Below are 23,404 nucleotides of genomic sequence, written 5' to 3'. Positions count from 1 at the left end.
GAGTTGACAGGCTTGACAATGCCAGGCACGCAGGAGTTATGTTCTATAGACAACTCTTGTAGTTTTTTCCACCTCTCTGAAGCACTCTGTCCTTTGCTTTCATTTTGCCTGTGGGGAAAGAAGTCAGAAAGCCCCCCCCCTTAACGAAAAAAAAAAAAACTCTTCAAGAGATGAAAAGGAAGTAGAAGGAGCTTTGGAGCCTCAGCCAAGCAGATCGAGGTGCAAAGATCCAGGCGTTACACCTCCAAACTAATGATTAAAGAGCAGTGCAGATGAAACTATCTCATCTCCTCTTAGTTGAAAAGCAATGCCTGAGATATGATGAATATGTGCAAACACTGCAGTGTGCTTCAGTTGTGTTTTGCCTAAAATCTTAAAATAAAACAGTTGCTTTCATCCATCATGAGTGCAGATATGAGGTGTATGCCTCTGCCTCACAGCAGTTCTCTTCTTCAACAACATGCACCTCATCCATTGAAATTCCTCTCCCTCGGTTTGGTCTGTGAATGAGGCATTCTGCATATCCATGGCGACCACAGTGTGGACTCTCTGGAGTTTGCATAAGAAATGAGAAATAAGAATGAAAGAGAGGAGGCAACAAAGCTCACACACACGCACGCACGCACACACACACACACACACACACACACACTCTCTCTTTTCTGTGGCACAAATCACAAACATTCCCACGTGATGGTGGAGTCTGCCCCCTCCCTCCCTGAAACACAGCAGCGCTGGTTCACCTCCACAGACACGGATTCACAGAGCAGAGTCTAGACTCGCTCAGGACTCGGGTCCAGTCTTGGTAGAAACTTTCCGCCTCAGAGACGCTTTTCGTGGGCACTAACACTCTCGGGGGAATACGGTCTGTTTTCAGCTGCCTTCTTGAAGATCATGGAGGAGTAAACCTTTTTTTTTTTTTTTTTTTTTAAATATTTTTTCTTCAAATGGGAATTACATGCGTGCGTGAAACTTTGGCTCACTTTTCCACTCAGTGACTCTCGGGACCTTTTCTCGCTCGAAACATGCCGGAGCGAATAAGCATTTCGGACTTTGTGGTCCTGACTAACGAGGATTTGTCTTCGCCCGGGACCTCAAGTTTTCAGTCCAAAATGAGCGACTGTAGGAACACAGTTTCAACCGTGGAGGAGGTGAGGGAGAGAGAGAGAGAGAGAGAGAGAGAGAGAGACATGCACCTTTGTCTGTTGTTTACCTGTCCTTATGGCGTATAGCTGAAGAAGGACCTCTCACTCACCTGTAGACTACCTGGCCCAGTTTTCTGAGCTGACGGCTGTTGGGTTTTTGCGGTGTTTATTAAGACGAACTGGTTATAAGTTGTTAAGTAGTTTCTTTGAGGTTGTTCAACACAGCTCTCTGAGATAAACATGCGGTGAGACGCTGCTCCTGCTAAAAACCTGACAAAATAGTAATGCCATGCCAAACACTGAAATAGGCAGGTGATGCCAACAGCACCTGGATCATCCGCAGAGGGACAAGTGCAGGGTGGTTTTCATCAGCACAAACTGGTGTTGGGGCCACATCTTTTTGTATAAAATGTGTGACTGTCGTGTGGTGATTTTGGGGTGACCCGGGTGCACTTCACACCTGTTAGAAGATGGTGTTAAGTATCTGGTACTGAACTGTACAAAATCACAGTTCACAAGTGTTTATATATATATATATATATATATATATATATATATATATAAACTGGTATATGGCTTGTGTACTGGTTGCCAGTGTGTTTATGTTGTGTGTGTGTGTGGCGGGTGCTGCACTTGTGTAGTCTGCAGGACAGGCTTGATGGTAGCATTCATAGTTGTTCAGTGCAGGCTGGCCTGGTTCAGCATAGACATAAAGGTGACATGAGGTAATCTAGCAGAAGGAGGGTTTACTTTGCTCTGTCCTCTGTCACAAGGGAGTCAGACTGAGATGGGACGCACTCACACACGAAAACATTCAAAGGCACAGCAGGCATGACAGGCAGCAGTGTGGCCCTTGAACAGAGTAAGGGATTGTTTTTGTGAGTGTTTGTGTGCACACACATATTTGACCACACTTGCGAGCCTGTCGGTGAAGTGAAGGCCAGTTTGATCATTTTGTCTGTTTGAACTGGTGCTTTGGCTCAAGGCTTGTTTGAGGTCGTTAGTGTTTGTTTGAAATCTGTTCTCCCAAAGCTCCCCGGGCAAAGGAGGAAACAGAGGGAGGCTGCCATGAACTCTGCCATAAAACAAATAATCCAAGTGTGCATACAAGTCTTTCCTTCCTTGTATGTCTCCTTGTGACAAAACATTATGGTTCACTGTTCAACTGTAAGTTCTTTCTTTTCAGTCAGAGCTCACACTGGGTCATCACCTGATGGAGGATTATTTTCTAAAATGAGATATAGATCATGTGGGAAATGATAGTTTCCTTTGCAATGCTTATTTGACAGCAGCAACTCAGTCTAAAGCAATATTTCAGTCTATCGTCCAAATATCCTAATATTTCACTGATATTAAATTATGGAATCTAATAGATACATTAACCTTAATACAGAGGATCTTAAAATTCCTATGAGAGCTGAGAGGTCTTCACTAAGAATTTCATGGCTTGAAACTGTGACAATTGAGCAGAGATTGAGACAGAAGAGTCCAGGTTTTACAAACATAGCAGTTTTTCGACAGCTGTCTGATGTATTTATCTCGGGCTAATGTTCTTATTTATGGACATGACACACTGGAAAATACATAGCTGGAATAGCTGCTCTTGGGAGGATCATGCTGGAATCCTACACATGTGCAGGCAGACACACAGACAGACAGGCAGACAGACGCACACACGGATGCAATAGTCCCTTTATAGATAGATCTATGGTTATTATGTTTAGTCTGCTCAGCAGGAACAAGCTTGATTAATGGCCAGGGTAATGTGTGGGCATGTGTGTGGTTTGTGGCAGCAGGCACAGAGACAGAGAGACAGAGACACCTATTACCCACACACACACTCAGCTGCTTGCTACTTACTGTTCCTGATTAGAGACAACGATAAACGGGGAAAGACGGGGATAAGGAATGGTTTTCTTTCCTAAAGCTATAAGCCACAGTGGGCTTTGGTCAGTCATAGCAAAGTTTTTTTTTGTGTGTTGTTTTCTCCCAGATTAACATGTTGAAATTGAATATTGTACACTGCCCTGTAGTGAAGTCTGTCATCCTCCCTAGTTAATGTGGTAAATAAGGATCAAGTATCAGTTAGTCATGAAATATTATGCTCTGCTGCTAGCAGTCACACACACGCCCTGACAGCAGGTGTTCACAGTCCTGTTTTGGGCCACAAAAGGCACTGCAGAACACACCGAAGATTGTGAACACTTATGGGTGGAGCTCCACACCTGCTCCAGAAGGGATATGTGCGTTGTTCTGTAATAGTTTGTCTGTTTCGACTGATGGATGGGTGATCTTACTTTGCGTGTCTGTTTACCCTGATTTATTTCATCAAATTCAACAAACACATCCTATTTCGTTGACTTGCACCAGCTTGTTTCCACTGTTTATCCCTTCCCTGCCAACCGACTTACCAAGCAGAGGAAACCACAGTGGCAGCGGCGGCGGCAGAAAGCGCCTCCCATCTTCAGTCTCCACAAAATTACTTTCCCATTCATTGTCTTCAGAGCCACATTACACAACACCCACACCACCTTTTAATTAGTGAACTAACACTTAGGGAGTGGACTTGACTGAGAAAACCAGGGCGAGTAAACAGCACAATCTAACAAGAGTCTCTGTTAAGTCTAGGTTACTGGCTCATTAAAGCTATTTCTGGTGGCACGTAGGTGGGAGGTAGGAGTGCCATGTGTCTAACTTGGAGAAACAAGTGGCCTGTGTAAGGAGAATAAACATGATGTAGTTTGAACCTCGTTGGTTTGAAAGAGATTGATTGTCCAAATGCAGTGAAACCAATTGACTGTTTGCATCTAGTCTACATCATGTGTCATAGTTATAGGAAAGCTTTCTTTCCTGCAGAAGTCAGAACCCAGTCTGGTTTTATTGTGGGAAAGTGTTGTTTCAATCTAAAAAGTGACAGTCAGTCAGACAGGGGAGGTAGATGCAGTGACATCATTCGGGGCTCTACATGACAGCGCAAGACATGATTGCTTTGCTGACTCAACTATTCACCTAAGTCACACACCGTGAGAAAATCAGGCATGACTGGACGCACACAAAGCTACCTACTGTGAACCTTAAAAAGAGAGAGAATACGTATTCTTATGTTCATGAAAGATTGTAATTGCATGAAGCCTTGTGTGGAGTTGGGCGATAAAAGGATGAAACTGCAGAAATTTGTCAACTATCAAAGATTTTCCTGTACTGCCGAAACTCATGTAGGTGTCCCCTAAAAATCTCTGGGTGCCTAATTAGGTCATTTGTGGCAATGTTGCAAACCAACAAGGAGGTTTACAGTATGACAATATTGTATTTACAGGATTTTTGTATCATTGCAATTCAAAGTATCTTGCTTGAACGCAGTTATTTAGCTATTTATTCCACGGGTTTTGCAAGTAGATTTCCAATATAGTATATCAATATCACAATAAAAATGTGTGGCCTTTTTCCACTGCACTGGCTCAACTCAACTCTTCTCTGCTCACTTTTTTTGGTTTTCCATTGGATAAAACTCTGAACTCTGATGATGGTATTTCCCAAACTCTGCTGGGTTTTTTTCCATCTGCCTCCTCTGAAACAAAATTTGTCTTTTTGCTGTGACAAACAAGCACAATCCAAGAATCAAGAGCACCATCCCTTAGATATCCTCTATTATTCCTGTGTGTGTTGCATTGAAGATGGCACCACCACAGCTTCATGCAGCATTACTGCTGATATCTGGTACCAAAAGTGAGTAGAGTCGAGTTGAGTTGAGCCGGACATCGCTCATATAGCCCACCCCTAGGATGGAGATTGCCAAGTGTTATTCTTGATTTTTAATTTCACACACCTATCTTTGTCTCATGTTTTACTGCAGTCTCTGGAGATGGATCACACAACTCTGCAGAGGATGAAGAAGATGATCAAAGCTATACACACATCTGGACTCTGTAAGTGTCAATGGGTCACACACTACAGTCTCACTCACACAATGCATTACTAGTTAGAGCAAACAACCTCGGCTCAAAGTCTACCTCCTAGCTTTTTCTGGAGCTTTCAACCATATCACTGTTCATCAGTGGATGTAGTTTGCTAAGTTGCTAAGATGAATCTGTGCTCAGTAGCTGGTATACAGTAATTTCATCCATAGCATTTTGAGGACTTTTCCACAGTGTTGGCCTCAGGTTCAGGTCATTCTTGACTTTGGAAATAGTAGTTTGGCACAAACTCAAGGTCCACTTTCTAGTTTTTTCCAGAGCTTTCATCAGCAGGTGGACTATGTGATAATATGGTAGGAAGCTCCTGAAAAAAAAAAAGTTAAAAAAAAAACTTTTTTTCTCAGACTAATATTTTCAAGGTCAAAAGAAGTGACGTCCCCATTAGGGAGATCTGCACAAAATGTGTTTTACCACTTTCCAATCCATGTTGAAAGATTTCTTGTTCCAAAGTATGTTAGCTCAGCAGTGAGTTTTCAGATAAAGGTCAGCCTCTATTATGACAGAAAGAGCTGTTCAGTGCATAGGGGGGGCCTCCTCATAATTCATTACACAAGCCTGGTTCAGATGACATCATCAGGCTCATGTGGGCAGTGGTGTTTATGAGTGAGGCCCCTTGTTATGGGACCAGAGTGCGTAGGATGTTGGGTGATTGTGTTTATATCCATACAGAGTGTATGCTTTTGTGGTGTATGCGTGTGTTTCTGTGTTAAGGTAAATGGTATGTGTGGTTTCGGCAACAACGAGGTGCTCAGTTTACAGTGGCCTGACAGCTCCACGGGGTCACCAAGTTAATGTTTTGTGAGTGTGTGTCATGTAATCATATGTCACCATAAGTTACCATTGCTCTCTCAGAGGTGGACGTGATTGGAAATGCATAAGATGTGAGTGTTCACCTCAAAAATGCGCGGGAGAAAGAGAGGAACTGCATAACATATCCTGAAGTTGTTTTTCTGAACTCGCTTACGAGCCTGCTTCCCATTTCAAGACTTCAACTCATAGTTTTTAGTAAAAATGAGTCAGTGAGGCAGCTGCCCAGAATTAAGCAACCAGATGCAGTCTGTAGCATCTGTAGAGAAGTGCTCTAGGATTATTCACTATTCACTCACCATTTCTATTTCTTCCAACGTGTCAAGGTAGAATCATAGCCACAGAATCATAGTTACAGTAATGTGACGAGAGCCACCTCCCTCTGCCCCCCAACTTTTGAACCCCCTAAACTCTCCTGGTAGTAATCATGGATTGACAGTCTGACTCACTACACATTAAGAGACAGCCATACGCCCACGCCACCCCCCATGCTGGTCTGATGGCCCTTTTTCTGGGTCACACATACAAAAACACACACACACACACACACACACACACACACATGGTGAGATGTTCTCTTCTTTAGTTCTCTTTTCCCATAAACTGCTAAGTACAATTTTTCTGCCAAGACACTGAGGCCTGTGAGTCTGTGTGTGTTCTGGCAGAGAAGTGAAAGAGCTGAGTTGCTCTGCTGGTATCTGGTTCTAAAAGGTCAACGTTAAAATCATCCTCTGTGACTCAGCTGTTAGTTGTTTGATAGATGCATGCATGTTGTTTGTTATAATACATCTTTTAACAACCGTCCAGCCACAACAGCTCCGTTTTCCTGCTCCCCTTGATTCTGTCTCCTCCATCCTGCAGTGTGTCTGCATTCTTTCCTTAATTTCAAAATTTTGCTCATTCATAAAAAATTTTCCATGTTTGCTTTACAGTCAGTTAGTACAGCTGTGTCAGTCTGTCTCCAAGCTACTGTCAGTTTACCCTTTTATATTTTATATGTGGAAACTGGAGCAGAAGAGATGAACTTATGTTACTCTTCCTGCTTATTTCTGCTTTTGTCTGTTTAGTCTGCTGTGGACGCTTCTTCGTCTGGTCCAGTGATTGTACAACCACAAACAAATGGTTTCATTGGGGGTTCCTAGTTTCTATATGACTGTGATGTACAGACATTTGGTTGTAATTGTTCATCAGGTGCCCATCTTTGTTGACTGAAAATGATGATTTGCGTGACTTGGATTTTGACTTGTGTTTATTTGATGTCCTCATCTGAACCTCACTTCCAAATAGCTTTAGGCTAAAACATTGTTTAGTACCAAAGTAAACCAAAGTTGCCAGTCAGGGCACAGATTCTTTTCCATCAGCCTTTTTCCTCATAAATTCAATAGACTAAGAGCCCACTAAGGTCATGACCCTTGGGAGAGTGACCTGTAACATTACACATTGACCTGTAAGCCCAAGAAAAGCATGGGTCTCTATATATGTGCCTGGCTCCTGCTCCAGGATGGGTGGAAACCAGCACTAATTTGTCCCACATGCTTGTCTCGTTAAAATACTCTCACTGCAACAGAGCAAGTGAGTCGGCCTTCTTCAGCCTCTCCGCACATGTAACTTAAGTCTGAGTCACTTTCACCAGTCTATTACCGTACTCACTCTGTGTGCATGTGTGTTGTTTTTCAGCCCATGTGGAAAACAAGGAGCAGTATATTGAGGTGCTGGAGAACCTGGGGAATAGCCATCTGACCCAGGACAACAACGAAGTCTCCACAGGATTCCTCAACCTGGCTGTGTTCACCAGAGAGGTCACAGCCCTCTCCAAAAATCTGGTGAGGAAAGGGGAGAAGAGTGAGGAGGAAAAGGAGAACGGGAAGGGGAGTTCTCCTCAAATGAGCTGTCTTTACTTGAAAGTTCAAACCACACATGCAAATCCTAGTGAGCACTTAGGAAAGAGAGATGGAAAATAAAGGAAAAACAAAAGGAGAAAAGAGAAGCTGGTCTCCTACATGGCTCAGAAAAATTGTGTGAAATGGCAGCAGGTGACAGAACTCCAAATCTGTTCCTATACCATGCTGGGTGTATGTTTGTGTTCATTGTGCAAGTGTGTGTATGTGTGTGTGTGTGCGTGCGTGCGTGTGTGTGCGTCCGTGCATGTGTGCATACATGCATGATCGCATGGAGGAAACTGGTTTTCAACAGCTGCATGGTCGCGCCTTTGGACTGCAAAATATGGCGCAGTCCGGAACCCTCCCACTGATAGTTTCTATGGCGATGATAATTCATCCCAGACCTCACACACACACACACACACACACACACACACACACACACACACACGCCGTCTGACAAACTCCCTCCCATGTGTCAGTCAAGGCCTCACAGGGGAGACTTGGCCTTACAGATGTGAAAAGGAAGTGGGTCCAAAAGACAACCAGAGGGTGATTTAAAGTTATACTGCTAAATCAACCTGACCGTGTCCCTTAATGCCAGGTGTGAGTGATTACATTCTTCTCCTACTGTCTCATTGTGTGCATATAGGCATACATGCATTGATCCGTGTCACCTGAACATGTGTTGATGAAGTTGGTATTTCCCTGTGTCAGAACTCCATGTAGTTACCCATTATCTACTTCAGCTTCTGGATGCCAACCAAAACAGTTCCAGCAGTCTCCAGGCCTTTGTGTCATGATATCAAGGTCAGAGCTGATGGAAGTGGTTGGACATTATTTATGTTAAGGGAAGAGTGCAGCTTGACTGTAATCCACCAGGATCTCACAGAAAGGCTGTAGTGACATTTATAAACAGACTTGAACAGTGGTCATCTGGAGACATGTGGAAAACAAATGTATGTGGCCATGCTGCATGCCAAGATAAAGATGTGATGTAATCATGTCTGCAATCTATTTAGGTCATGCTGGTTGTTTGTGATTCATTCTCACTGGCCTCATGATAGAGTTCATCTCATCTCCATACAAATTAATCTCAACTTCCACTTTAGTATACACAAACACTTCATTACAGCCATTGCATCGTGCTCCCACTTGGATCCAAAAATCCTAATGGTACAGATTATTGTCCAGTGTTTTCTTTTGATGACTCACCAGTTCAAAATGACTGAATCACCATGTTTTTAGGGTTATCCACAACTCATTCCCCGAAATGAAAGTCCATAGGGGGATACAGTAAGAGTTTGTAGAACTGTGTGTGTGCGTGTGTGTGTGTGTGTGTGTGTGTGTGTGTGTGTGTGTGTGTGTGTGTGTGTGTGTGTGTGTGTGTGTGTAACATTATGTGGAATAGTTTTGACTTTCCTTACTCATTTCCTCTGCTCTTGCGTGTTCCAGGTACAAAACCTCAATAACATCATGGCGTTTCCTTTGGAAAATGTACTGAAGTCAGAGCTCCGGGACAGCAGACTAGTGAGTCTAGATTTTATTACAGATTTATTAAATACTAATTAAAACACTGCTGGTTAAGCTGGTATACATCTAGTGATGACTTGTTTTCCCAAAATTGCTTTTAAGACAGAGAGACAAATTTCTGACTTAAACAGAAACTCCCTAACCCTAAAAAAAAACTTCAAAATTATTTCTATAAAATTGGCCAATTCCATAACATCATACAGTCCAGTTTTAACAGCAGAGATACCTGTAGTTTTAAATCAGGCCAGATGATGTTGAAAAAAAAATTATGTTATTAAATGTTAGCATTCATAATGTGACAATATTTTGTGACATTAGTCGGATATAGGTGTTCTCAGAATATATTTACACATGAATACATTTTAATAAACATAGATTAATTAATTAATAATCCCAGGATATGGATATGATTGTCAAGCAGTGATTTACTCAGATACAGTCCAGAAATATCAACAAATTGTGTCAACTGTCTGTATTGTGGTCAGAGGGATGAGAAGAAATAACACTGAAGAGCTCCCAGAATTATGATAACATGACCACATCTAGTCTTATATGATAAAATACAATATTATAAGACACACAAAACTGTAGAACTTATTCATTTTGTAGGACCTGACAAACAGGCCATGTGATGATTTGATACATAGACCTGTGTTTGTAGATGTTGACTTTACTGTCCAAAATGATTGAAATATCACTGTAAAATCAGTTTTAGGCTGGATTTCTCCCTTAATCAAATAATGCCATCTGTCTGTGTTGTAGATGCAGCTGAGCCTACTAAGATATTGGATAAGATGAGGCTGTTTATGCAGATTAATGCGTAAGACTGAGCTACGCTCCAATACTGAACCGATGTGTTTTGGCCAGTATTTGACTTTTTGATTTGCCACGCCAGCAGACTAGTGACTAATAACGGGCTAATGCCTCTGTAAGCTCTTGTCACTGCCCTGTCTTTCAAACAGCTGATTCAACAGCTCAACGTTGTTTCACTGTAACTGTGAAGGAAGGCAGAGTGCTACTGAAATCCTGTTCAGCCAGATTGCAGACTAGTTACCTTAATGTGAGTTGTCACGTCTCTGTGCATCAACTGTCTGGCACCACCCACTCTGGTAATTACCAGTAAATCCACTCAATGCTACAATGCAACTTCACCTGACTGTATGCAGACTATTAACCTCATGTGGCGGTATTTTAACAATACTGTCTGGCTATAGGAACATATACAGCAACCTTGCTGATGTGATATAAAAATAACTACTCTTCTTCTCTCTCATGCAGGAGCTGAAGAAACAGATGGAGAAGAGCTGGAAGGAGTACGACATAAAAATGTAATTAACCATGCTCTTACACTTAATTTGTTACTTCACATTCAAACTGCTGTATAGTGTGTGATTACAATCCAGTTCTTCATCTTTAAACTTAATTGCATTTACAAGAGGAAAGAAACTGAGGCCTGAGATGGATGTTATTGCCTAAGGATACTCGCTTCGCACATTTATGGCTCTTGTTAGTCTTTTTCTTGCCTTTTCTGGATCACAGAAGTTGGTGTAACTGCAGAAGAAGTTAATGTGATAATAGTTAATTCCCCTTGGTCATTCTCCATTACATTACTGTGAAATAAGACTGAGGCAGTTGCACTTTGCAGTTATCATTTGATCTCATTCTGATGGTGGTTTAAAGTGTTTTATAATGTTGTAAAGAGATTTCACCTCTCCCCTATCGTCTCTTATCCCCCTCTCCCCTCTCTCTCGCTTTACGAGGAAGGTGAATGAGTTAGTGGAAAAAGTCCCTCAGGTTGTGGCGGAAAGAAGCAGCCCACTGAAAATACTTGATTAGTTAATCATTACAGAGGGAATTGATCAGACAGGTGAATAAAGAATTGGGACAGACAGTGGATAACATTCTTTATTGTTTTTCTTGTCCTTTCTTTCCCTCTCCCCAACAGAGGGAAGCTAGAGAAGGAGAGGAGGGAGAAGACCAGGCAGCTGGGGCTGATCAGGACGGAGGGATCAGACGGCGGGGAGGACATGGAGAGAGAGAGGAGGTCCTTTCAGCTGCAAATGTGTGAGGTGGGGGAATCTGTGCCAGTCAAAACACCAGACACAGACACCTTTCACATATCTGAGTAGGGCATGATTCATTTCACATGGGTGGTCTGCCGTGTGGATTCCATATTCCATCCATGGTCGACAGGAAGTCCAGGGTCGTTCCCTTTTTTGTCTCTCCAGTTATTTCCGCAATTGAAAAAAAATGCTTTTATAAAGTCAGACTCTGACTCTTGTAGAGTTGCATACATTAGAGTGCAGTTAAAAGGTAGATGAAACTGCTTCATGACCCACACCTGAAAGCCAAATTTAGGGAAATTCTTGTGAAATGTACAGGCAGTGCTGTGGAAACTATAGGTGGTGCAGTCTCAGTTGCTTGTTCACATGTAGCTGGAGAAAACCCTGAGAAGAAAATAGTCTAACCCTGACAGAGGCCATCTGTTGAGGGAAAACAAGGAGGCAGGTAAAATGAAACTTCCACTTGCTGCAAGTCTCTCAGTCTGTCTGCCCTTCTCTCCCCATGCATACATACAAAGTTTTTTCCTATCCTTTAAAACGTGAATTTATACGCCTGAAATTATACACAATAAAGCCTTCACTATGTGCCTGTGTGTTTCATATTATCTGAATGAAGACTTTTTCCAGTTTCTGTCTACAAGGTTCAATGACTGGCTGGGGTGTTGAAATAAGGCGTGTGACCTTTGAGACAATATGGAGCAGTGTCTTAGACAGCAATCCTCAAAACAGGATATAAAAGATGTGTTGCCCAGGATGGGCATTAAATTATGGGAACTGAAAAATGGTGGCTTTATTTGATTCCTCATTTTCATATGCAGGCTTCATGTTTTTGTGGATTCAGCTGACCTTTCCATGGGACAGCTGCTATTTCTGGATCTTTGTATTAACCTTCTGTGTTTATGCTTTCAGTATCTTTTGAAGATCCAGGAGCTGAAGGTGCGTCAGGGCCCTGATCTTCTCCAGAGCCTCATCAAATATTTCCAGGCCCAGCTCAGGTCAGTCTCAGCCAACACCACCTTTTTTGTGTATCATAGCTGTTTTGTTCTAGGTGTGAAATAAGAATAAGAAAGAAAGTTTTTCCTGGCATAAAAAGCAGCTGGATTTAATTTCTACCTCGGGGTTATGTGAGGGAATTTTCATAATAGTTGAGGTTTTTTGGTTTTCACTTCCCTTTACAAGCTATTATTACTGTTAACCATTTACTCATTTTAATCTTACTGAAGGTTTTATGTGGGAACGGAGTTGCTTATACAGCCTCAGCATGTGATGTTTTGGTTGGTGCGAACTAGGATGTTTGGACTCAAGTACCATCATGACTCAGCATTTGTTCTCTTTTTCTGATCTCAGTTTCTTTCAGGACGGGCTGAAAGCTGCAGAGAATCTCGCTCCCTTTATCGAGAAGCTTGCCGCTTCTGTGCACACGGTAATCAGATTATGCATCATGCATTATATCAGTCAGTCTTTATAGGGGTAGAAAAAAAAACATTTAGATTTTATCATTCAACTAATCCACCCACCCACCCAGTTTTCTCCATTTGTCATCTGTTACTCAGTCACAACAACAGGTAAATCTGTGCCCAAGGAATTCACTTACAGTGAAGCTGTCACTGTAAATCACACAGTGTTTTAGTCCCTCCTATAGCACTATTTCACTCTTTCACACCAGCCAAAACCTCAGCCTCCCTCCCCCCTGAAACGTCCCCCCAGCTGAACCCACAGGCTGAGACTGTTATTGGAGTCTATTCCCAGAAATGCCTCCCCTGTTTCCAAAAGATGAAACAGAAAGTATCCGTCATTTTCATTCTTTCCCTGCTCTACACCTATTTCTCCAACCACTCTAACTGGTTTCCAGTCTGTGCAAAATTTGCTTTCTTCCCTTCTCTGGATAGAGCACTGGAAACAGACTGTTAACTGTGATACTGGGAATGAAAGAGGTTTTTCTGGTTCTTCATGGGCAGAACACAGACCTGCTCAGACATGCCAACCCTCAGCCCTAAGATGGAAATTCAGATTTGGTTTCCTGGAAAATTGCTAAAATATTTCAGTTAAATGAACTGTTCACTCTGCTTCTTAATTTGAAAAGCACAACCTCCTAGGACTACACACCCCAGTGCTGAGCTCTGTTCTGCATTATTTAAGCCATGACACAAAGCTCTGATTTATTGTCATTCCACACCCAATTCTTGGAACAAATAAAAAAAAAAAACATTGCATATGAGCTAATGAACATGGGAAAACACAAAAAACATGTTGTTCTTTCAACTAATTCGATTTATTTTATTACAGCAATTGAGAAAACTGACTCTCTCTTTGTGTGTGTGTGTGTGTGTGTGTGTTATAGGTGCGCCTGGATCAGGACGAGGAAGTAAAACAACTCACTCAGTTGAGGGATTCTCTTAGATTACTTCTTCAAGTGGAAGTGAAAGAGGTTCGCTTATTCCTTAATGTATCATTATTATTCTCATTACATATAACCAGAGTACTGCAGATCCTCAGTCAGTGTATAAACATTTGTGCTAGAAAAGGTCCAGCAGCAGATGGCTTTAATTGGCAGCTGATGGTATCAGATTCCTTTGTGTTTTATATTGTTTTAAATGTCATGATCTGTAGACTTGGCTTGAAACCTCTGAGCTAACATCTTAAATCCCTGTTTGTGTCCCAGGAGTACCTGAACAGGAAGAACTCTGGCAATGGGTACAGCATCCACCAACCACAGGGCAACAAAAAGTATGGGACAGAGAAATCTGGCTTTCTGCTCAAGAAGAGTGACGGGTGTGTAAAAGCGCAAGTTTTACATTATGAAGAACTCGCCATTTAATGTGTACTAGCTCATTGACAAAAAAACTTTTGTTATGCAGATCCTGGGTCTTATACAAAATTATAGCTGTCCATATACAATACGTTGTAATATTTTTAAAGTGAAAAACACTTCTCACTGTTGATTGCAAGAACAGTCAGAGCTGGGTAAAGAGTAAGAAAGCAAGACACGTAGAGAGAAAGGGGGAACTCAGACTTTGTCTACCCCAGCTGGTCTTCATTATTGTGAGATGAAGATTCAAGCAGGGGCCCCTCCTGTGGAACTTATTGGCAGACTGGCTAACGGAGCAGATCCAACTTTTGCGTCATACACACACACACACACACACACACACACACACACACACACACACACACACACACAGTGCTAGATTACTGTGTGATAAGAAGAAGGGATGTGGTTCAGTAGGGCGAATGTGAGACAGGAGGGGAGAGTAAACTTTCCTCAGGCCACTGACACAAAACGGAAAACGTTCTCCGACATTTTACTTGATTCAATAAAGATAATGAGAGCAAGACTGAAATTCTGTGAACAGAAGTAAGCTGAGCCAGCACAATGTATAGATCATCATTACTCAAACCGAGGGTGCATGGTGATTATCTGCGCAGAAACCATCTGGTCAATATTATTATATTAATAGTGATGATGTGTATGAAATCTATTTGTGTTTTTTTTTTTTCTCATATTGTCCATTTTAATGTTGACTTTTTATCCTGCAGCATCAGGAAGGTGTGGCAGAAGAGAAAGTGTGGAGTCAAATTTGGGTGCCTGACCATTTCCCACAGTACGGTGAGGACACATGGACACGTGACATCTGTTACCAAGCATCTGTCAATTGAATTATGTCCAAATTTTTTTTTTTCAACACATGCTGACAAAAGTGTGTGTGTCTGTCCTCAGATTAATCGACCGCCTGCCAAGCTGAATCTGCTGACTTGTCAGGTGCGACCAGACCCAGAGGACAGGAGGACCTTTGACCTGGTCACTCGTAGGTTCATTCCCAAGCTTTGACCTTTACACTTAACCCTCGATATATCATCATTAAAGACTTTAAAGAGTCATCTGCAGCGCAGCTGTGTGGAAGTATGTCTGTTTGCTCCCCACACTGATAGAAATTGACATCAAAACACATTTTATTTGGGATAAACACCAGAGGTTCCTCATGATTAATCTGCACTGTTGTGACATCAACTGGGTAATTGTGTGCGTCATGTTTGTTTTATGCAGCCTTTGTTTCCACCAGTCCATTCCAACTTGAAACTCTCCTCACTTCAACTTCTGTTGGCTAATTTATTTTTTCAAGATCAGCTGACAGGATCTAACTACCATTTCTTCTCCTCTGTAGATAATCGGACATATCATTTCCAGGCAGAAGACGAGCAGGAATGTCTGATGTAAGCATTGAAACTACTGTAGGCTGCATGTTAACTTTATTCACTTCCTTATGTCATGTATTTTCTCATTGCATAAGCAAGTTGTTACATATCATGCAGCTTTTATTCAAGCTACGGTCTGTATTGGAAAGAAGACTGCACATAGAATAATGATAGGTGTACTAACAGGGAGGAGTTCAGAAGAACAATAAAGGTTGTTTAGTTAAGTGCTATAAAGAGTATACAGTCTGATCCTGTTTGCAGTGACGAATGAGCAGGGCTGACAATAAACAAAAAGGGAGAGAAACTAAAGAAAGCCTGTCCTCGAGGACCCCAGCTGGTGTTGGGTGGGACTTCTCTTTCTTACCACAGACAGCAAGCAAGGGAACTTTCTGTGTTGTGATGTGGTGTTGGACGTGGTTGCATTTGGGATTTTCTGTCCCCTGCCCTGCACTTGTGTGTGGGCCTCCAGGCAGATTCTTTGATGTGATGTGCTGTGTGAGTTTACGGACAGAGGGGAATGGAAACCGTTTGTAGGGAAAAGTACCAGAGCTTCAGAAATGAAAGACATGAGGTTCAGTATGAGTCTGGCTGGTTGAGAACTCACGAAACTGAGAAACTGAGAGTGATGATGAATTATCATTAGACAACTGAGCAGAAAACACATGCAAAACACATGGTGGAATACTTTTGATCTTCAGGGAAAGGACTGAAATGATCAGTCCTTTGCAAACGCTGTGTTCTGTGTGCATGCGTGTGTCTGTACTTTAGCTGGGTGTCAGTGCTACAGAACAGTAAGGAGGAGGCCCTGAACACAGCGCTGGGAGGAGACCAGCTCCACCTCCAGGACAGCGGGCTTCAGGAACTTTCCCGAGCCATCATCTCCGAGCTTCGACACATGCCTGGCAATGAGGCCTGTGCTGACTGTGGGGCTCCAGGTCAGCCAGTCATTGCCATTGATGATAATTGCAGAATTAAATGCATGGGAATTTATGTTCTGAGCATGACATGACTCATGACCAACATTAACAAAGCTCAGTTTGAGCTGTGTTTTTAGAGTCACCCAACAGTCCGCTTTTTTTTGCTCTGTGTGTCTCAGATCCAACATGGCTGTCAACCAATCTGGGTATCTTGACCTGTATCGAGTGCTCTGGGATCCACAGGGAGCTGGGTGTCCACTACTCCAGGATCCAGTCTCTCACTCTGGACCTGCTGAGCACCTCTGAGCTCCTGGTACTAAATGCACACATGGAAACACACAGTACGCACAAAAACAGACACAATCCTGGTGGATTTTATGTTGTCAGGATTTCCCAATTACAGACATTATGTAACCGCCTGCCTTTCAGTGAAATTCCTTGATGTCACATCTTTGTGGTTTGGTGTTTCACTGCAGTTGGCTGTCAGTATTGGCAACACCAGATTCAATGACATCATGGAGGCGGGCCTTCCAAATGATGCTGTCAAACCACTGCCACACAGTGATATGTGAGTCACTGATTTCATCTAAATCAAAATCTGATTGTTCAAAAGGCATTTTTTTTTATCTGGTGTTTTTTCTCTTTCATTTAACTGTGCATCCTTTACAACCAGGAATGCCAGAAAGGAGTACATTGTGGCGAAATACGCTGAGCGGAGGTACGTCCTACGCAGAGAAGAAGCAGATCCCGGCCGGCTGTATGACGCCGTGAGGAGTCGTGACCTCACTTCTCTTCTGCAGCTCTACGCTGAGGGAGCAGACCTGGTCAAACCAATCACGCTGCCCGATGGACAGGTGAAGATAATTTACAGCCACGGGTGAAATGGGAGAAATGCTGGTGTTAGGGGGGGCGAAGATTTATTATGACTTTTAGAAACGCATATTATCTCGTGATGAAACTCTTAACATTCCCACAGATGTCATGCATTTAGGGAGAACGACAGCTACTTCCTGACAGGGCCGCCCACCCTGCTTGCTTAAAGCTATACACACATTTGTGAGATGCTTCAAAGAGTTACTTGCTAACCCTAACCCTGTCACTTTAGAGATATGATTGAAATGGATAAAAATAGAATCAAATCACTCGAGTGTTGAAAAGAAATGTCACGACATACAGTGTGTAGGAGGTGTGTGGATAGTTACAGTATGTGAAGCATGTGTTAATTGTCCTCTTGTGTGCGTGGATCATGGGTGGGTAGTCGGAGACCCTCCCATCTCTTTTGGCCTCTAATCCAGTCTTTCCCTCCCTTTTTCTCTCCTCATCCTCTCATCTTGTTTTCCCTGCCTCTGTTGTCTCTCCGCCACCTCTTTAATCACATTCTGCCCTCCTGTCATCTACTTCCTGCTCAGCACAAGTGCGAGCAATACAGCTGACTTCACTCAGTGTGTGTGTTTGTGTTGGTTTGCCCTGGTTTATTGTTTCAGCTTAGGTCAGAGCTCATGTCTCTTACAAAGTGATACAAGGTCCATGAATTAGACGTGCACTACTCCGTCTTTCTTATGCTCCTCCTTGTGCACTTCTCATAAACAAATGATCATTAAAGCTGAAGGAATGCTTTTACTTTTTAACACACACACTCTGATAAGTTGTTACACTCACCCTCTTCACTGATATTTTTCTGTAGGAATTAGTGATGTCATGCAAACTGATATTTCAACACCAAGCCAATGTCAAAAGTCTGATTTCTGCTGAGTTATTGAATTTGGTATCAAGAATCATGGAATTTCATCAGTATTGGTAACAACTACCAAACTTCTGGTATTGTCACATCTCTATCCTTCTCTATTCTCTGGACCTGATTGTCAGATATAAAATGCATGACAGTGACCTTGGTGAAAAAGTTTGGTGCAGATGGAAAATCTTTTGAGGGTCAACAATTTGGCCTAATTTATACTCATTTCTTCCTTTATAAGGGGATTAAAGAGACAGCTCTTCATCTTGCTGTGCGTCTGGAGGAAAGAAGCTCTCTGGCGCTGGTGGATTTCCTCTGCCAGAACAGGTCAGACACTGACAAATAGTGAAGTATGATTTGTATCTCTTTAGTATGAAGAGGATCAAGCTGTTGGTCGGTTTTGTTATATGGTAATGTTTAACACCATCGTCTATGTATGTATGGTCACTCCACAGCAACTGTCTGGAGAAAAGAACAGCAGAAGGAAACACAGCTCTACATTACAGCGTCCTGTATCACAAGCCTGAGTCTCTCAAGTTACTGCTGAAAGCAAAGGCAGCCCTACACACAGGTACAATTTGTTGTATTTATTTGTATTTCAACCTGTGCAATCAGTGAATACTTAAAACATTTCTTTTTTTACATCTCCTACAGTGAACTCAGCAGGAGAGACGGCTCTTGATATCGCCAGGAGGCTGCAGCACACACAATGTGTTGACCTTGTAAGACCTCACACCTTTTTATTTGACTAAAACACATAATATGTAACTTCTGCAACTAAGGGTCTCTCAATCTAAACAATAAAAAAGATGCAGTTTGGTGATCTCGTGAAGTAGTATGGGATCATGGGAGTTGCTGTCGTCACTGCCATTGCTGTCACTGGAGTCAGCTTCCTGCGGTTAGGGTTCCCTCCGTCTGAATCGTTCATAAGCTTTTTACCAGCAGCTACATTACCTGCCGAGGTCTCCTCTTCTCCACGAAAAACAGAAGCGGTGATTAGCTCCATTAAAAACACTGAATAAAGCAGTTTCACATTAAAAATCTGACACTGTTCAGCAGACACAAGATGTGTCAGAGGGGCTGTGAATCAAACTGCCACTAACGCTTGCTCAGCTCGTTGCTCTGATAACTTAAGATCCAGACATCAGATGACTAAAATCCTTCATCTGGTTAACAAATACAGTTAAAAACAGCCAAGATCTAAAATGTGTATCTTAAAAATGTGGGTTGAAACTGGATAAAAATTAAATTTTGAGCACTTCTGGCAGACAACAACAATACTGACGCATGTGCAAAAGGAATATGACCGAATGAAATCGACCACTACTATGATTAAGATTACAGTCTTCTCTAGGTTTGAAAATTGATGGAAACATTTGGGATAATTTAAGTACACATTTTTTTTTACCTTTTAATGCAGAAACGTTACATATTATATACATATTATATATTATATTATTTTCAAAGAACACACACAGTGAGGAGGTTAAGCTCAGCAGATGAATCAAGTTGCAACATTAAAATACCTACCAGAAAGCCAACTGCAGAAACAAAAAGAGACAACTTCCACAGCTGGAAATACTACCTTAAAACAACTCCCTGTGCAGCAAAGCTCGGCTAAGGAGTCAGTCCCAGGACAAAGAATCTTATCCTCATCAGGTCCCACTGCGTATCATTTATAAACTGGTTTTATTTTCTTACCGGACATCTGCCCTGCTGAATCAGACCTGCTTTGTGGAATATCCTGTTTGATTGTGCACATCCTTGTTCTGCAGGCTCACACTGGAAAAAGTGCCTTAAAATTCTCTCCTTTTACTCATTGGCTGCTTTAATTTCTGTTTGCTTTAAGGTGATCTCCTCTTTTGATCGGAATCTGCATTTAGATGTGGGTTGGCTCTGGATCCAGGAGGGTTTTCTCACAGTTATTCCATTTAGCCCTCTTTGCTCTTTCCCTATTGTCTTTTTTATTCTCACTTTTTGGAATATCCGCTGATATACATGGAGTCAAGAGGGGTTTCCCTAAAACTAAGGGACAAACAAAGGGATGTGTGACGGCTTGTGTTGACGTCATTTATATTCCTGTCTTCTGCCCTTATCTTCCCTTATTACCTATTACTTTCAGTTTTAATTGCTTCTTTATATTAATCTCAAAACCTCTTACTGTACAGAAACATGGGAAATTTTGTACTTACCCAGACCTCAAAGCCAAAAACTGCAACCCAAGAACAGCCAAGAAGCAGAAACTAAACCAGAAAAGGAGATGAAATATAGTTGGGTTGATAGAGGCACAGTACAGCAGTACACAGTTACCACATCTTAGCTGATCCTGACTTTTATGTGTGTTTTACTGGAGAAGTGCATGTGTATTCTGAGCGTTTGTGCTTCTGTGTGTGTGTTTTAGTTGGAGCTGGCCCAGAGTGGGAAGTTTAACTCTCAGATCCATGTGGAGTTCATGTGGGAGACTCAGTCTCAGGAGCTCTATGACAGTGAGGATGACCTGGATGAGAGGGTAAACAGCACACACCCGCCTGGCCAAACTCATTACTGACTTTGTCCATCTGCCAAAAAAGCCTTTACAAAGTTTGGTGAACAAAAATTACAGGGGTTTTCCACTGCACTGCACTCTATACATGTGGAAAAGACAATTAAAAAGAAATTAACCAAAAGAAGTCGAGGAGAAATGATAGAAATTAACCTTGTGCTCCTTCCATCTTTCTTCCAGGTTAGCCCATTACCCAAAAACCGCTCTCCATTGCCCTCAAATGGAGGTGGTGGATCGTCCTTTGCCCGCTGGAGTGTGGCTAATGCTAGTACAGGCAGCAGGCCTTGTCAGACTTATGAAAATCTAGACTTCCTGTACAGAAATCCTCCTGCCAACAGTGCCCCCGCTGGAGCATTAGGACCACCACCACTGCCAGCTAAATCCATCCAAAGAGGTGAGCTACTGTATAAGGTTTGTCTGTGTTTTCAAAAATGCCCTAAATAGTCGTGTCACCTCTGAAAACTTCATTTATATTTGTCAAGAACAATGACAACAAAGTAACTGACTTAGTACTAAGATACAAGATATCGACAATGCAAATGTTGAAGTTATAGTAAGATATCGCACTGAATGTCAGATCAAGTCATATTTTCTACAATAAGCCACACAATATCTGTTATGTGCAGTTTAATGTCTCTGTTGTAGTCTCTGTTGTATCCCATAATAAAACTGCGCAATAAAAGTTAATATGTAATATGCGTTAGCTATTACTGGTTGATCATAGCTTGTTTTACTGAATAGATTAATAAAGTTGTTTTCAGTTAGATTTTGTTTGCAGTAACTTCTGCAAATGAATGTATAGCTTATTTAATGTTGGTTTTATAAACAGATAGAATGACACAGTGTTGCTCTTGTTCTACTTTTTGACTTTATTTTCCTCCCCTCCGCAGGTCGCTCGGACCCCCAGATTTCGATCACAACACAGGAAGGAAATCCCAGTCCAAGACGTTGCTCTAACCCACCCTCCCACTCCTCAAGTCCCCAGACACAGGCGAGACACAGCCCTCCTTCACCCAACACAGAGAACCAAGGCCAAGGTGGGAGACCCCCTAGGTCCCCCCACGGGTCTCAAAGCAGGTCTCAAAGCAGTATCACACCAGCATCCTCTCAGAATCACATAGGACCTGTCAGGTAAGACAACACTGCTACATTTGGTTTACACGTTTCTTTTGACACGCTCTTGTAAACATGATAGTGACAGATTTAAATAAGGCCACTGAAAGGATGAGATTCGAGATAATGCCATGTCTAAAAATAAAACATTGGATGTCACTATCTCTAAAACTATCTTTAGGGCAAGCTTTAATACTATGCAGATGAAAATGATTATCCAGCTCTCCTCGGTTTTGATGTATTCATAAATAACTCCACATGACACAGGTCTGCTTTGATCAGTGTAATTTCTTCATACTCATTTCTGCATTATTTTTCAGTTCAGAGAAGACCACATCGTATCGTCGGACCAGCAGCGGCGGAGGCAACCAGGGGAAATGTGGTGTGTTGTCTCCGAGCTGTGTTGGCAGCCAGGAGGAGCTGTACTGCAGCTTACTGGGGAATAATGCAGCCCTCACCCCGGCTCCTGCTCCAGTCCCATCATCATCATCACCTACCGTGACCTGTGCCCCTCGACCCCGCAGGAACGCTATGGTACAACCAAATACAAACCTCTTTCTGTTTTATTCAGCCAGTAGTTTAAGTCCTCCATGTCACAGTCTACAATTTCAGAGGACTTTTTCTTTTCTCAGGAGAATCAGAAAAAGCCTGTGAGATTTCACAGTCAATATAAATTTGCTGGGGGCACACTGAGAGATATATTGCATGTCTCCTCCAGGTTTCTGGCAGCAGGCCACATCAGAAGCGTGTCAAGGCTTTGGTGGACTGCCGAGCAGTCAGTTCAGAGCAGCTTGCCTTTTTCAAGGATGAGATCATAGTGGTCACGGCCACTAATGACCCCCACTGGTGGGTAAGTGCAACTACAACTTATTTTCCATATCAGTTCCTTGTCACTTGTTATTCGAGTTGAAATTTGGAGGGTTTCACATGAACTTGTTAAGTGAAATCTATGTAACATGGACTTCCAAATGTGTTCACATCAGAAATATGTTATTCTTTACGCTAACAGGTTGGTCACATAGAGGGGGAACCATCCAGGAGTGGGACCTTTCCTGTCAACTACGTACACAAACTGACAGACTGAAGGATTTGAAAATATAAAAGTACTGTATAGTAACAGACTGGAGGAACTGAACCAGCATTGGATGCTTACTGGAACCTTATAATCACACGGTGGATTTTATCCACAGAGGAGGACAGTGTTATTCTCCTGGATCCAACTCAAACTAGAGGGTTTGAGCAAACTGAGAATAACTCCACATGAGGAAGCCAAGGGATATCCAAGGATATAAATGACACTATTTTTAGGGATTATACCTTTTAACATTTACTCATCCTGGAAACTAACAAGGGAACATGAGGGTTTCACTGCCCCACAAAGCCTTTTATTCCAAAGATGGTGTTTTCCCCCGTTGGTCTATCTTTGGTTTTCTAACTGCTACATGTTTCTACAAAACCACAGTTATCAGGTTCACATTCATTTCTGGTTGGGGAAACTGCTCTA

At 42.2% G+C, this 23,404-nt stretch overlaps 1 protein-coding gene across 3 annotated transcripts; it reads left to right on the top strand.

The window, feature by feature from the left end:
• Positions 1–890: 890 nt before the first annotated feature.
• asap3 (ArfGAP with SH3 domain, ankyrin repeat and PH domain 3) lies at positions 891–23,132 on the top strand. 3 transcript variants are annotated; one of them, XM_071497904.1, is made up of 26 exons: positions 891–1,151; positions 4,999–5,071; positions 7,604–7,749; positions 9,262–9,336; positions 10,618–10,667; positions 11,285–11,408; positions 12,312–12,397; positions 12,750–12,825; positions 13,744–13,830; positions 14,065–14,174; positions 14,940–15,009; positions 15,121–15,208; positions 15,566–15,614; positions 16,365–16,531; positions 16,693–16,826; positions 16,990–17,081; positions 17,187–17,367; positions 18,487–18,572; positions 18,701–18,816; positions 18,900–18,967; positions 20,647–20,754; positions 20,968–21,181; positions 21,678–21,918; positions 22,221–22,434; positions 22,619–22,750; positions 22,910–23,132. In XM_071497904.1, exons 1-26 carry the CDS (start codon positions 1,026–1,028, stop codon positions 22,982–22,984), a joined length of 2,988 nt encoding a protein of 995 aa, XP_071354005.1. In that variant the 5' UTR covers positions 891–1,025; the 3' UTR covers positions 22,985–23,132. The 3 variants fall into 3 exon arrangements, with proteins under 3 accessions (XP_071354005.1, XP_071354003.1, XP_071354004.1); XM_071497902.1 differs by having other exon boundaries at positions 14,940–15,208; XM_071497903.1 differs by having other exon boundaries at positions 14,940–15,208; positions 22,619–22,746; positions 22,910–23,067.
• Positions 23,133–23,404: the final 272 nt, after the last annotated feature.

Source organism: Trachinotus anak, unplaced genomic scaffold (assembly GCF_046630095.1).
Source record: "Trachinotus anak isolate AG129_WGS33_773 ecotype Australia unplaced genomic scaffold, CSIRO_AGI_Tana_v1 ptg000015l, whole genome shotgun sequence".
NCBI lineage: Eukaryota > Metazoa > Chordata > Actinopteri > Carangiformes > Carangidae > Trachinotus > Trachinotus anak.
This window is presented reverse-complemented; position numbering and strand designations above follow the sequence as displayed.

Bases quoted from the DNA above. Each gene is read 5' to 3' on its own strand.
- asap3 (XM_071497902.1), top strand. From the start codon at position 1,026: ATGCCGGAGCGAATAAGCATTTCGGACTTTGTGGTCCTGACTAACGAG. The intron at 7,750-9,261 runs GTGAGGAAAGGG...TGCGTGTTCCAG, and splicing joins CAGCCCTCTCCAAAAATCTG to GTACAAAACCTCAATAACAT. The intron at 12,826-13,743 runs GTAATCAGATTA...TGTGTGTTATAG, and splicing joins TTGCCGCTTCTGTGCACACG to GTGCGCCTGGATCAGGACGA.